This window comes from Elephantulus edwardii, unplaced genomic scaffold (genome assembly GCF_000299155.1).
Source record: "Elephantulus edwardii isolate Elephantulus edwardi_28Jun2011 unplaced genomic scaffold, EleEdw1.0 scaffold00292, whole genome shotgun sequence".
Taxonomy (NCBI): Eukaryota; Metazoa; Chordata; class Mammalia; order Macroscelidea; family Macroscelididae; genus Elephantulus; species Elephantulus edwardii.
The window spans coordinates 511,517-527,729 of NW_006400042.1; the positions used below are offsets into that span (position 1 = coordinate 511,517).

The window sequence follows — 16,213 nt, forward strand, 5'->3', positions numbered from 1 at the left end:
AAATGTTTCCATTTTATAATTTTTATTTTCCAAACGATTATGTTAAGTAGATGTGCATTTAGCATCCATATACCTAATGGCTGTTTAATATCATTTTATTCTTCTTAGCAAAACTTCAATTGTTCAGAATGTGGAATTTTAATGTTACCTCCTCAAGATGGACATGTTCCTTCAGTAATGATCACAAGGTATATACATTTGTCAAAGGTCACATGTATACAAAAGGTTCTAATTTTAATGTATCTAAATTATATCTCAATGAATTTCACTTTTTAAAAAAAATCATGAGATAAGGGACATTACAAAATAATAAAAAGGTAAACTACTAAAGAAAACATAATTATAAATATCTGTGTGCCTAACAATAATGTATCAAAATACATGAAACAATTACTGAGTAATTTGAAAAGACAAATAGACAACTTTTCAACAATAGTATGAGACAAGAGACTAAAAGTTGTTATTAAGTGCCATCAAGTTGACTATGATTCATAGCATCTCTATGATCATCTTCATGATATTTCATATGCTTGAGCTCCCTATTACAGTCACTGTGTCACAAAAATGGGAAAGCATACATTTTTAGAAATTTCATGGATCAAAAGATAGGAAATGTTAATGCCACAGTGCAAAGTTCAATTCTACCTAAAACAGCATACAGATTCAATGAAATCCCAATAAAAATATCAATAATATTCCTTATAGTGTTTGCTATGATGCTAAACACTGTGACAGTGATGTGCCAAATGTGATAATGGTTACCCATGGTGGACAGTATTTGGTGGAGCTTCCCGATTAAAACAAGCTTGGAAGCAGGAGTAGCATCCACTTCTGAAATGGATTGCCTCTGGAAACTCTATGAACAGTGCCCAGGTCTTTTGTTCATAGGGTCACTATGAGTCATCTACGACTCGACGGCACTTAACAACAACAAAAACAATATTATTTATAGAAATGAATAAACTAATGACTAAGTTCATATAGGGAACTCTGGTGGCCTGTGACAAGAAGCTGCACTGTAATCCATGTTGCAAGGAGGGACCAGTCCTTGGAGAGAGACATCATGCTTGCAAGGGTGGAGGGATAGAGGAGGAGAGGAAGACCCTAGATGAGATGGATCGATTCAGTGACTGGGTTAATGGGGGTAGGTGTGTCAGAGACAGTGAGATTGGCACAGGATAGGGCAGGGTTTAGGGCTGTTATACATATGGTTGCTATGAGTCGCAGGTGACTTGACAGCACATAACAACAACAACAAACTAGACTACTAAAAACAAGGGGTAAAGTACATACTCTGTGTTAGTTTACCTCTTATTTTGCTAATATGTTTAAAAAGAGAGGACTTACCTAAGAAAGTATAAACTTAGACCAGCCTCCAGAACAAGAATATCTTAAACAGTGCATTTTATAGTTTGAATTGAATTACCAATTTCAAGGCTTTCAATTTTTATGACATTTATTTGTTCAAAACAAACCATTTCTCTTTACCACACATATTCTTAATTGAGCACAGGAGTTATTTGCCCTTTTCTCTCTTCTTCTGACACAAGCACCCAGCAGAGTTTTCTAGAGGCTAAGACATATGTTAGGATCCCCATTCTGGTTACTGGTATGACTGCTATTATCTGCAGAGTTATCTTTTATTGAGCTAGAAATTGAAGAGACCTGTACAATTATAAAACAATTCAAATCCTCTCATTGTATTTGTAAAATACAAATTATGTGTTAACATAATGTTATTTTGAAAGAATTCATAAAAATACTGCCTTTCCCCCAGTATTCATTTCTAATAGAACAAATACTGATAGAAAAGGCAGGGTAAAAGGGACATAGATCAATGACAATTAATTTTATAAAATAATATATGGGAACAATAATGGAAAACAATGAATGGAGGGATGCATAAAAGACAATGAATATAAATGAAATATAATGTGTATGACTTTTATATGTAAACCAATATAAAATAAAAAATATTGATAGATAAAAGTCACATAAACAAATGCTCCCTTGGATGTTTTCAGTATTTTTTAAATGTATCAATGGGTCTTCAGCCCAAAAATAGTGAAAAATTATATTCTAGACAAATTCCCTTCATCTCCAAGTAAAAGAACCACTTGCCTGATGAGATGAAATATGACTTCTTTTAAAATATCTTTTGCAAATTTCATAGAGAAGAAAAATTATGTCCTCTGTGATATTCCCTACCCAATACGTTTCTCTGCCAATGAGCAGCTGGTGTTGGCACTGTCCTCACCTTGACCAATTCTGTGTAGCCGGTTTCCTTTGCAGTCCACCACGGTTGGGCTTTGAGGTCTTTGACATTGTAGAGAGACCGCTGCCACACAGATGCAAAGTGGCCTCTCTTGTGGCCAAGTTCATACCACCGATATGCCTGACAGAAGAGGGTGGTCAAGTTCAGAAAGGTTATTCTTCAAATTATGCATTTTTATTAATTTTTAAAATTAAAAACAAACACTAACAATAATGTGTTACTTTGAGACAGATAAAGAGCTTGCAAGTTAGATGCCTACTAATGCAAACACTGTTCTTTCACTGGACTTCTAATTATGGCCTACTACTATTAGAAATAAAAGTGAGGATTATAATTTTCATGCTAAGTCTGGACTCAGGCCTCACTACTTTGGTCTTGCATAGCATTCTGTACATATTTGTTGAATGGATAAATTAAGACATCATTGGGAAATAATTTCTACTTTAGGTTTCATTTCTTAAACTCTGCCTTTATATATTTTTTAATGAGAAAAGACAATGATATTAGTAATTTCTTCAAAGATATTTGAATTGAACTGATAACAGAGGGAACAAGGACTTTAGACATGTGCACTAATTATCATATGTCAGCATTTTAAAAGGCCATGTAGGTTGTGACAGTGATCAGGCTGCAACATCAGGGTTGATTTGGCTGATCTGGCTGGCTAGGCAAGTGTCCCCTTCTTCCCTCACTGTTCCATGTACGTTCCTCCCAAAGCTGTGCACCTGGTTTCAAGAGGACAACTATCCCCAATAGAAGGAAGACTGTCCTTTGGTCAAACTCTCATGAAAAGGCCACCTGAAGGTGACAGAGTCTGTTACCTACTAAATGACATAAAGAGAAAGGAAATACTATTCTGAGTTAGCAATAAAGTCACAGTCTATACTACAATTTTTTAAAAACAAGAATCTTTAAATTTTTTTTTCTATAGGGAATAACATTAGTGACTTCAGGCTAGCTGTAACCTGACAGAGCTTGCATCCAAAATGATGAGTCATTTCAGGGATAGCTGGCTGCAGAATGCAGATTACACTTTCCCATATGTCTGCTTCAAAGGACACTCTAACCATATGTTCCCAGAGCCAGGCATGCTCCCATACGTATCTTGCACTTTGCTAAGCCCATTATCCCTGAACTAGAGATGTTTCTAGTTGTTCATTCACCATTGTACCTCTAGTATCACAAATCTGATCTCATTATTACTTCTGAAGAATAATTTCAAATACATATTTTAATTAATGAAAATTAGTATTGACTTTATAAAACTGTTAGATGTGAGTATATAAATTCTATATTAATATATTTTATCTATTAGTTCTACAAATACATTTTTAAGTCTTTTAAAGGTCATAGCACAAAATTTCCTTCAGTAAAACATTAAAATATGAGAGTATTATTACTTGTTTTCACACACGCACACAAACACAATCAAACATATATATTTTTTAAAAAATCATTTCAAACATCCCTTTTTCACAAATACTAGAACTGAATTGAGGTTCATAAAGAGTGTGTATCCTCCAATGGAAGTTAGAGTTTGGGAAACTTTTACTACTCTTCTTCTGTCTTTCTATAAGGTCTTTCCTGAGATTAAAACTAAGAACAGCTCCTTCAAATAGGATCTTTAGCTCTGAATCTCTACCATTTAGCTTTCAGGAGAAAGAAGACTCTGACAAATGGCATATGGGGATATAACAAATTTAGTGGATTAATTAGATAATTTTTTTAAAATCTAATAAATGATTAAGTTAGACTTCTCTGAAAAATTCCTCTTTACTATTTCCCTTTTAAATCCTTAATCCAGAATACTAACATAGACAAAATGCACACTGGGACACATTCTTAAGTGTATTTTATATTAATGTCTTCTGTTGTTGTTGTTATGTGTTGTTGAGTTGCTTATGACTCATAATTCCTTATGTACAGTAGCTCTGAAACCTGTCTCCTGAATCAATTTCACTGTTTCTGACACACTTAACCCCATTACCCCAGTTACTGTGTTAATCCATCTCATCTGGAGTTTTCTTCTCCTGCTCTGTCCCTTCACCTTTCCAACCATGATGTCCCTCTCCAAATACCGGTCCCTCCTGGCCATGTGCCCAAAGTGAGATGGAGCTTCAAAATCCTAGCCTCCAAGGTGTAGCCTGATTGCACTCTCTCCAGGACAGGTTTGTTTGTTCTCTTGGAAGTCCATGGTATGTATGTTCAATACCTTTCTGCAGCACAAGTCAAAGGCATCAAATCTTCTATCATCCTTATTCATTGTCCAGCTCTCTGATGTATAGCAAGTAATTGCAAAGACCATGGCTTGGATCAGTGCACTTTAGTCACTATACTGTTATTATTGCTCCCCAGTACTCTGGAGAGATCCCTGACAGCAGACTTTGACAATGCAATTTATCTTTTGATTTTTCTGGCTACTGGTACCAAGAGTGTTGATTGTGGAGCCAAGCAAGCTGAAGCTGTTAACAATTTCAATCTCTTCTCCATCTATCATGATGCTGCCAATTGGCCCAGTAGTGAGAATCTTTGTTTTCTTGATGTTGAGCTTCAATCTGTATTGCAGACTACAGTCCTTTACCTTTTGCACCAAATGCCTCAGTTCCTTCTCAGTTTAAGCAAGCAAGGTTGTGTCTTCTGCATATTGCAGGATGTTGAAGAGTCTTCCTCCAAGCCTGATGCCACATTCCTCCTGATAAAACCCAGCCTCCCAGATAATCTGTTCCACATATAGACTGAAAAGTGTGGAAATAGGATGCATTCCTGGCATAAACCCTTTCTGATTTTGAGCCATGCAGTGTTTCACTACTTCCTGGCCCAAATATAGGTTTCACATAAGCACAATCAAGAGTTCTGGGATTCCCATTCTTCTCAAGGTTAGCACAATTTGTTGTGATTCACATAGTCAAAATGTGTTCTATACTTTTAACAAAATTATTGGCATGCATGAATTTTTGTATGTTTTCTCTTTCCTCATTCTCCCTGTCTGTCTGTCTGTCTGTCTGTCTCTCTCTCTCTCTCTCAGACATGCACTCATGTTGAGAAATGACCTTATCCACATGTCCCAGTTGATGTCCACTTTGCCTGGAGTGCAGTGTGAAGCCTGGAGTGAGGTGTGCAGCCTGGAGTGAGGTGTGCTGCCTGGAGAGAGGTGTACAGCCTGGAGTGAGGTGTGCAGCCTGGAGTGAGGTGTGCAGCCTGGAATGAGGTGTGAAGCCTGGAGTGTGATGCATGACAGAAGGAGAATGAGAAAGTGGTTGATGAAGTCATGGTGAGAAAGGATATTAGCAATTTTCCTGTGCAAAGAGTGAATGCCACTGCCTAGAAATAGAGCTTTATATTTCCTCTGCACTTCAGGATTTCTGGGAAGGGGCAGACTCAATGAAATTTATATTAAAGAAAGAACAAAGAGTAAAATTCTTCAGGATACCCTTGAAATGGAAGGTAACAAAAAATAAAAATATCCATGATATATTATTATTGTTATGTGCCGTTGAATTGCCTGTGACTCATAGCAACCCTCTGTCCAGAAGGTCTTAAGCCTACTCTGACCTGAGCCAGTCTCACTGACCCACACACATCAATCCCTACCACCCCAGTCACTGTATCAATGCATCTCATCTGGGGTCTCCCTCTCTTGCGTTGTCCCTCCACCATTCCAAGCATGATGTCCTTCTCAAGGGACCAGTTCCTCCTGGCCACATGCCCTAAGAATGTAGACAAGAGTTTCAAAATCCTAGCCTTCAAGGAGAAATTTGGTTTCACCTTCTCCAATACAGACCTGTTTGTTTTCTTGGCAGTACATGGTATAAAGGTGAAAAAAAATCAAGGAAGCTGAATTCCCAGAATGTGGTTCAATGGAAACAAGATCAAGGAAGGGGCCTTCCCAGGGGAAAAAAGAACTAAAAGTGGCTCAAATTATATATTAAAAGTTGACAATATCATCACATTACAGATGTAACCAAGGAGGAAAATGGTAACATGTAGACAACAGTGATTTGTCTCTGTCCTCTGTGAAGTGACATCAAACTTTGCTGTTGTTGTTAGGTGCCCCCGAGTTAAGTATTATTCACAATGACCCTATGAAGAGCCAGTCTGAATCCTGCGCTATCCTATGCCATCCTCATCATCTCTTACACACTAGATCCCACTACTGAAGACTCCAGGGCACTCTATGTCGCTGGGAATTATGTGCATCAAATCAGCTCCGACTCATAGTGATCTTTTATTTAACAGAAGGAAATTCTGCCCAAATCCTGTGTCCTGCTCACGATCTCTGCTGTGCTTATGATATATTCATCTAAACCTTGAAAAGAAAACCATTAGAAAATACTGGGCATAGCTGAAATCAAACTGTTGTAAGCTTCTCTTAGCTGTTTTCTCCCTTTTCTGTGCATACTAAACATACCTGCTGGAAAAGTCTTCCCTGAAAACAGCGTTGTTATCACCCTGTGAAGTACAAAGGTGTTTACTTTGATGAACAGATGCCCCTTTGGAGCTGAAGAAAAGTTTCCCATATCAGAGCAAGGATGGGCACTTACCACCCTAACAAACTTAAGGAACTAGTCATTTTAGCTTCAACACACGCTACTATGAGTAGACTAAAGTGGGATTCCATAAGCTTGGATTCTCTCTCCGTAAGAAAATGAATCCTTGTAAACTCTTTAAACCCAAGAACGGTGATTTTCCTTGCATATTAATAATCATTAAGCGTGGAGAGGAGTCCCATAGGCTTAAATCTGAAGCCTTCAACAAGTGTTCAGAAGGGAATTCTTTGCCCTTGAAGTCAGAGCTGTTTTTATCTAAGACTTAATATAAATACAGACTTCTTTTATCTGTCTTTACCCTGGACTCTGAAATTTTCAAAGATAAATTAATTAGTGAATATTATGTTTACAGTCATCAAATGTTAGATATGGTCACAGGATTGTCCTTATCCCTTTACTCCAAAGGAGGTGCAGGTCATTTCTAACTAACAGGATGAAGGGGCTCCTTCATGAAGGTATTCTTAATGTACAATTTATTTTCCTTTTGTTCTTATCACTCCTAATGCCTCATGCTATTTCAGAGGACTGACTGGTAGGTTAGACTGGGAAAGGTACAGATAAGTAGAAACATATCCAGAAAATATTTTCAATTACCCAAACCTCTGTTGCTCCAAATTAGCTTATGTCTCTAGCTGGCAATTACCCTGTCACAAACTCCTCTGCCCCCTGAACCTTTAATTGTCCAAATGGTCCCCTAGTCTTATTAATTTTGGAAACCTAAAACTGTGCTGGCCTTAGAAGTCTCTTTATTACACAAATGGAATATAATGATTATAAAGATTCAGTGGACCCCAGTATCCCCGTTAATCACTAACATGAGGGAATACCATAGAGGGACAGTAGGCATGTGAGACAGAGAATGAGATCATCACCCAGGAGAACTGTCAATGAAAGATTTCAGACATTTTATATTATAGTACGCCAGGCTAATGACAGAACGGTATGTTTAAAGAGGCTGATACTATGCTTAAAAAAAAAGTCATAGGCACACATATACACATTCACAAAATCACCAGTTTCAGCTACTACATTTTTTATGCCAGTATTTGTCAGATTATTACAAGTAGAAATGTTCACCTTGAACTTTGTATTGAGTGTTTCAGGAGGCAAATTACACAATTAACCTTTTGGTTCCAAATGCACAGCAATAAGCTGAATAAAGAACGCATTCTAAAAAAAATACATGGTCACACATACAATAGAGACACATATACACACTGATTTCAAGGCTGACTTTGTGAGGACTCAGCTACTTTCTTAAAAGAAACAACAAAGTCAAATCCCCAATATTCTGTAAAGCATAAAGTAGGAACCACTGCATTGTTTTGAAAACAGTTCAACTAGAATAGTTTCACTAATTACAGTTTAAAGCACCATCTTCCAATATTTGTTTAACATCTTTGTCAAGGTTATCTTTACCCTAGAAATGAGTCTTTTCTACTGTCTTATGTTAGAGAAAACAAGGAGTTCAGAAACTAATTACCTCTTTGTCCCCAACCCGCTGCATGGCGTCACCCAGGTGGAAATAAAATCGTCCATCATCAGTGCCAGGAGCACCAGATTCTATCCCTTCCTGCAGGAAAGTTAAGAAAGGAAACAATGGCAAGGAATGGGTATTAGCAGGGTTTGTGAGAGGATGCAATACCCGTTTAATTATTTAGTGAATTAAGTATTATATAAAACACATTAGCTATATGTAATATATTGAGAGAAAAATATAAGAAACAGAAAAGCACATTTCAACATTATAGTTTGACAATTAGTCAACATTTTCAATGGAAAATCAAGGAAGATCTTAAGGCTAAATTTGCCAATGTATTTACTGCTACTGGAGTTGGGAACTCTGGTGGCCTAATGGGTAAGGAATTGCACTACAAGCCCTAAGATGGGCACTTTGAATCCACCAGCTGCCCTGTGGGAGAAAGATTGACAATCTCCTCTTGTGTCATTTACAGCTTCTGAAAACCCACTGGAGGTGCAGCTATGAGTTAGTTCCAACTCAACAGCAATAAGAAAGTCTAATGGAATAGCCAGGACAGTGAACATACTTGGTGACTCTTCTCTGAGAGCAATCATGATCCAACATTCCAGTGAATTCTCTGGCCATGTATTTTATCTATTACATTTCTTTCTTCAAATCTGACCATATGTCATCTAGAGATTTTTATTCCTAAATCATAATTTGTAATTTCCCATCAAATATCTGAAGTCACAGAGTAATATTTCCAAGTTGCAAATGTTTTAAGTTTCAATATTCCAAGTCATGTTTTTTAACTGAAACAAATGCCATCACCCTTAGCAAAATCTTTAATAAAACATTTAACAAAATTAAATTTGAATCTTTAAAATCATGTTCCTTACTAAACATATCTTAACTAAAAATAGTTAACCATTTATAGTAAAAATTTAAGTTTTTTTTTAAAAAGAGGAAGAAAATGTTAAAATGAATGTGGAAAAGCAAAAGGACAAAATCAAAAGTATGTGAATATCTAGGAATTCTTCAACAAAGATGGGCTTTGAGGTTTCCTCACTAGAGCCCATTATTGTCCTAAGAGGTCCTACTTTAAAGTCCTGGGAGGACAAGCACCACTCAGATGCAGGAGGCAGCTGTGCTCAGAACAACTTTACCAACACTCAGATATCTTCCCTCATTAACTAATGACCTTGACTCTCAGTTTCCTTGTTAATCTTGGAAGCCAAAAGAGAACTGTTGTTTTTAGGTGCCTTCACACCAACTGTGACTCACAAGGACCCTGCGAGCACCGGATCTGAACCTCCACCATGTCCCACTGCTGTAGTCACTGTTTCAATCCATCTTGTTCCAGGTCTAGGCTCTCATTATGTCAAAGGAAATATTAATGGGAAATTTAAACCACAGAACCAAAATGCCAGAGGACTCTGGCCGGCCAGGAAAAGTTTACAGCTGCCTGGTGGAGGAAGCAGGCTCACCTCAAGAAAATGCCTCTACCTGGCTCCATGAGAGACAGGGGTGAAGGGATGTGGAAGAGGCAGAATTCAAGAAAAGTAAGAATCTGCATTTTCAAAGTAAGTGTCCAGATTTTAAATTAAGGCAAGAAATCTAGAGTGCATTTTAAAAAACAGTGTTGGCCAAATGAAACACTTGGGATAAAGCAAGGCCAACATAATAGCTACTATCTGGGATCTCTGATTAAAACTACACAAAATGAAGGGTTTTTAAAAAGTTTAATTAATATATTGCTCCTTAAAAAAAGTTCAGAGCTAATTAAGCAGTGACCTATGCTGTCCAAAATGAGTGGCATATGTTGCCATGGAAATGAAAATAAAAGATAATGGTTACATTCCATTCCTCAGGGGCTTGATGGCCATAAGTTGCTTGTGGTTATCATGTGTTATTGTTGTTATGTCCCACACAATACTGTTCACTATGAGCAATAATTCTGAACTCTGCCTTATCCTGAGTCAATCTCACTGTCTCAAATATACTCGTACAAATAAAGAGAATTTCCATTATCACAGAAAGTTCTATTGGATAGTTCTTAATTAGACCAAATGTAACCAAACTGTCACACATCAAAATAGATATGTGAGCGAGGAAAAAAAATACCAACATATTTTTATCTGAATATTTTGAGTTATTGTGAGGCTTTTCAGGGTCTGATCTGTGGGTCTACACTTCTTACCTCACTTCACATGAGTTAGCCATGATGGCTGTCCAGAGCAGACTCAAATCCTACATCATTTGTAAGAGAGACATTCAATGTCCTGTCCAAACTTTAAATTCAAAGCTCAGTGCTGTTCAATCGGCTATGACTCACAGTGACCTTCCATTGAGTTTCTGAGGCTGCCCATCTCCCCCTCACAGGGCCGCTGGTACATTTTAGAACTGCTGGAGACATGCAGCCTCGGGCTAGCAGTCCAACTCACTGGGGCCATGTGAACCTCACTATGGACAACTCCCTGGGACTACTCCCTGTGGACCAGAACACCCTTGACCAAATTATGAGTATTAATAATTCTTCTGTGTTATTTACCAAAGAAAAAACTCAAAACAAGTGTAGCTTTAGTAATTTTTTCTAACACTTTCTGCTCACATGGTTGGTGTTATATTTATATTTATATATTTATTGTATTTATTATACATCATACAGATGTCAGGATCTGAAGGGGTCTGTGTTGATGATATAGCACATGCATACTAATGCACAGGCATAATCAAGGGTTTCCTGACCAGCCAGGCAGAATGAGGCAATGGGGGGAAGGACAGGCGATAATAGTTACCTTTAAGTAAGGAATGCTCTCTGCGATCTTGTTCTGTGCCTTCAGAATGAAGCCATAATGCACTTTAGCAAAGCCATCACTGGGTGTCACAGTCAGAACCTAAATTCAAAGAAAACCAAAAGGTATTATGCTGGACTAAATATTCTACAAACTACTGTTGTAATTACAATTACTGCTGTAATTGGGTTGGATTATGATGTTCCACCTTAAAACATTTGTGCTTTGTCTCACTAATATAGCTGACTTCAATAGTCCATTTTTCTTCAGTTCAAAATACTTTCATACCTACACACTGGTCTCTCAAGAATAAAATACTGAACTAAAGGAAATAACTTTAAAAGCACTGCTTTAACAATTCAAATCAGCAAACTGATAAGGCTTCAATCATGATTTTATTATTTAGGGAAAAGCTGCCCTAAACTTGCTATGCTTGATCACAGTTATGAATGGTAATCATACATTACTTCATACATATCCTTAGCTAAGAGAAAATTCTGATTTATATTCATAACATACCACTATTCATTCATACTACAAAAATTCTTAAGTGTTCAGACTGTTTTAAGCCCTGAAGATGAAACAGTGAGCAAATATAATATTCTGTGACAAAACCCAGGCAAATATTTAATATAAATCACAGCATTGTTCACATGGCTGACCTGCAGAGTATGCAAAGATACTTGGAAAACCATATGTATCTGATGTGGCTGTAATACACAGAAGGTGGAATCAATTGCTACAATGCAACAGCAGAGTAATAACCCAATTAAAATTAGGCAAAGCCACTCAACAGACATTTCTTAAAATAAGATGTACAACAGCCAATAAGCACATAAAAAGATGTTCACTATCAGGGGAGCTCTGGTGGCCTAGTGGCAAGGAGTTGCAACTACAATCCCAGAGGCGCACAGTTCGAATCCACCAGATGCTCTGCCGGGAAAGGAGGGACAATATCCTCCTGTACCAGTCAGATCCAATTTGACGGTACATTCACACAAAATTAAAAAAAAAAAAATTAAAAAGATGTTCAATATCAAGAGTTCCTCTTCTTGTTAGGTGCTGTCAGTTGACTACAACTCATAGGGACTCTATGGAAAACAGATAGGAACATTGTCGTGTCCTGCACCATCCTCACGACCTCCATACTGGAGCCCACTGCTGCAGTCACTATGTCAGTTCGCCTCGTTGAGAGCCTTCCTCCACTTTTCTTGCATGAGGTCTCTTTCCAAAGACATCATGTGTTATCAGGGAAATATAAAACAAAATCACCATGAGATTCCATGTCATACCCACTGGAATGGTTATTGCAAAGAAAAGTCTAAAAGATAACAAGTGTTGGGAGTGATATGGAGAGTGGAACCTTCATTGATTGTTGGAAGCCATTTAAAAAGGTCCAGCCTCTGTAGACAACAGCCTCATTTAGTCAACGCTTCCTTCTTAATGAAGCAGGCCAAGAAAAACAAATATGAAAAAGAACCCCTGATACCCTTCATCCATCACTCAGTAACTTCTTTCTCAATTCATAGCACTGAGTATGTGACTGCACGATACATTGTTTTTCATTTCCCCAATGAAATGAAAGCAAAGCCTACGGGGATTTTCTTTACTCCTGCTTCTTCTTCTTCTTCTTTTTTTTTTTTTAAGGGAAAAAAAAAAAAAAGCTAAAGAGGCTTTATTAAGGGAGCTCCAGGGCTGGATTCCTTGGTCTGGAGAGAGACAGACCAGGGAAAAACTGTACCCTACGGTGGGTTGGGCAGGTTTTTATAGTAAGGGTCTTTAGGAAGGGAAGAGAGGGGCATTCCATTGTGGTTTAGCCAGGTGGGCAGGCCCTTCATTCCCTTTGTTGACATGTTGATATTCTTTGAATCCTTCATTCTTCTCCTTTGACCTTGGTCTGGGCCTAACATCCCAGACTCTTTAGTGAGAGAAAAGGTGATGTATCTTTATTCTAGCTACTTCCTGCTGAACAGGGTGAAGATCTGGGGCTCAGAGGCTGGATTGAGTTGGCCCAGGACCAGTAGCCAGGGGAGAATATGGATGTCACAGCAGTTGATTCAAATTGGTAATTTCTTTTATCCTGTGAAGTAAGAATTCAAAAAGGCAGGGAATGATCAGTAACAGTATGAATAGCTACTTAGGGCTTGCTTGGGATCTGAGTGAGGTGAAGAGTAGTGGGGCCCACTATTTGAGAGGTGTAGGAGGTCTGCTCTGTGAGAGGAACATGTTTGACCTGGGAAAGGTGGTGCTAATGGGGGTTTCCTATGACCTGAACCACTGGATAATTTGCATCTTAGTGTCTAGAATGGTGCCTGGTGGACACAGGGGTGGGTTTTCAGAGGCAACGTATGCAGGAGCATACACATCCTGGTGTTTTCTCCTAACCACAGCTCTGCAGCATGGACCACATTCTCCCACATTGTCCACAGCATCTGGTACTGAGCTAAACTCCACACAGGAGCTCAGGAAATAGCTCTTGAGTTAAAACAAACAGGGCTTAATCCTGTTTCTGCCAGCATTAAATATGGAGTGACAGTAATGACTAGAGTCCCGCAGATGACTTCTGGCTACTGCAGGTACACATCTCAGTTAACAACCTATTTATTCATTTAATATTTTTAATGTACAGAACTTTTCTAGGTCCTGAACTAACGAACATGAATATAAGGGGTTTTTTTTCTGAGGGCTTTCAGTCAAGTTAGGAAGGGAGCCTCACATGCAGACAATAACAATGTCAAGGAGTAAATAAAACAAAGGATAAGATTTTAGCCTAATAGACGTGACAGGGCAGTTACATCAGTAAGCCAGAGTCACTGTGAGTGGGAATAAACTCCATAGCACACAAGACCTAAAACTGGAATCTATTTCTGATGAAGGGGTGAAAAAAACCCAATGTGAAAAACAACATTAAAAATAATATGTGAATTATAAAAGTATGTGTCAATTGAAAAAAAAAAGAGTTGTGACAGTAGACATTGTTGTTCGTAGTTTTTGTGTACCACTGATTAGAACTGACCCACAGCTGACCCTCAGGCAGGTTTTCAGAGGCAGTAAATCACATAGGAGGAGACTGTCCATCCTTCTCCCACAGAGCATCTGGTGGATTTGAACCACATACTTTTGGGATTGCAGCGCAGCTTCTTACCACTAGGCTACCTGAGGTCCTTTTGTATTCCCCTTAACATCAGGTCTCAGTATTGACACTACTCAGCTAAGAGGAAATCACTGTTTACCTCTTCATACACCTTCTTGGCACTGTCGTTGTCCCCCATGAGGAGGTACCCCACTCCAAGGTCATTCTTTAAGGAAGTATCACTGGGGAAAAGTTGAACTAATCTCTGCAGAGTCAGCAAGGAGCCCCTCATGTGACCTGATTTGTAGGGAAGACAGAAGGGAAAAAAACCCTACCAGATTATGTACATTCTTATACTATACATACAAACCATGGGAGATTTCAACAGGCCTGAACACCAGCAAAAAGGTGACATTGTATGTTAATGGCTAAATACTGGAACTCATTTTTGTAGTCACAATGATATCAATTTCTACTACATTATATTCAGATAATAAGATAATATATAAAATAGTAATTATAAACATTTTTAAGACATTCTCATTTTCTGCACTCATCAATATTTACATTTTTATATTAAATATCCCCACTGGAAACTTTCAGGTACCAGTTTCTTTATACAATATTTATTTCTTTCAAATGATATTAATAAATTTTATGAGTATCTAGCTTCATAGCACTTATAATGAAATGACTTATTTTTAACATAGGAACTTTTTTTAATGTACTAAAAATTTGCTAAGGCTGTTGTTTAAACATGCCTTTTAAAGTAATAAAAATCCTTCTGAAAATATCTTATGCCCTTTAAGGTTTCAAAGCGAAAAACCCTGGTGGCACAGTGTAGTTAAAATGTTTAGCTGCTAACCAACGCATAAGCCGTTTGAATTAACCTGAAAAATGTGGTAGTCTGCTTCCATGAAAATATACAGCCAAGTAAAAAACCCCTACACAATTTTTATTTCTGATTCATGATATTCCCGTTAAAATTATGAACAAGTTTAAGCACCAGGTAAAACTTGAAAGGACCTGACCTGCGAATGGCAGGGCCCTGTTTCACTGTGGACGTCCATCTCCATTAAGAACACTCATCACTTCTGAATGACCACTTCACAGAGCAAAAGACTCATCTTTCAGTACTGTGGGACCCTCTGGTGGACAAAATGTACTATGCACTCCATAAATAAAGGGAGCTTCAGCTTCTAATTTCGAGCTGATTGCATTACTTATCAACTGAACCCTGAAACTACTTCTAAGACCGTGTGGGGGTGACACTGATAAATGGCCTGGTGATCCTCCAGCCTCCTGACCACCCATCTTAGCAGCTAACACTTAAAACTGAGACTGGGTTAATTCACTCAGCTTAATGATCTCCAGTCTCTCCCATGTTGGTATTTTTTGAAATTGTTGCTCCTGAGTGCTGCCTAGTATTCCAATGTGTGAATGTACCATAATTTCTCAATCCATTCATTTGTTGATGGACACATGGGTTGTTTTTATTTTCCTGTGATTGTGAATATCATAGGTGTACAAATCTCCACATGTCTCAGTTCTTTACCCCCTGGGGTATATTCCTAACAGCAGTCAGCCGTAGCTGGGCACCATCCAGCTCTTCTGGTGTCTGGGCAGTGGAGTTTCAAGTTTGTGTGTTCCATTAGTCCTCTGGACTAATTGTTTCACACATCTTTGATTTTCTTCATTTATCTTTGTTTTAGTTGCATCTTACAAAGCTGTTGATGAGCTTTAAAGACCTCAGTTACTACTCACCTGAGTGTAGAACATTATGTTTGTAGACTGTCAAACCCACTGACGTTCATATCCTCTGAGACCACAATTTTAAGATTCTATGTTGTCATTCCTGGATAATCTGTTCTGCATATAGGTTGAAAAGGTATAGAGATAGGATGCATCCTTGGCGTACGCCCTTCCCAATTTTGAACCATGCAGTGTTCCCTTGCTCTGTTCTGACAAATGCCTCCTGGTCCAAGTATAAGTTTCGCATTAGAACGATCAAGTGTTCTGGGATTCCCATTCTTCTCAGAGTCAGCCATAGTTTGTTATGAT

At 38.1% G+C, this 16,213-nt stretch overlaps 1 protein-coding gene across 1 annotated transcript in view; it reads right to left on the reverse strand.

Annotated features, from left to right (window-relative positions):
• Positions 1–16,213, reverse strand: part of LOC102843374 (aspartyl/asparaginyl beta-hydroxylase-like) — a 268,463-nt gene that overhangs the window by 64,466 nt on the left and 187,784 nt on the right. The window contains exons 19-22 of the mRNA XM_006900733.1: positions 14,313–14,449; positions 11,083–11,181; positions 8,306–8,395; positions 2,258–2,395 (exon numbers count right to left, since the gene is read on the reverse strand). Coding sequence (XP_006900795.1) covers positions 2,258–2,395; positions 8,306–8,395; positions 11,083–11,181; positions 14,313–14,449 — 464 coding nt within the window. The remainder of the gene's footprint in view (positions 1–2,257; positions 2,396–8,305; positions 8,396–11,082; positions 11,182–14,312; positions 14,450–16,213) is intronic.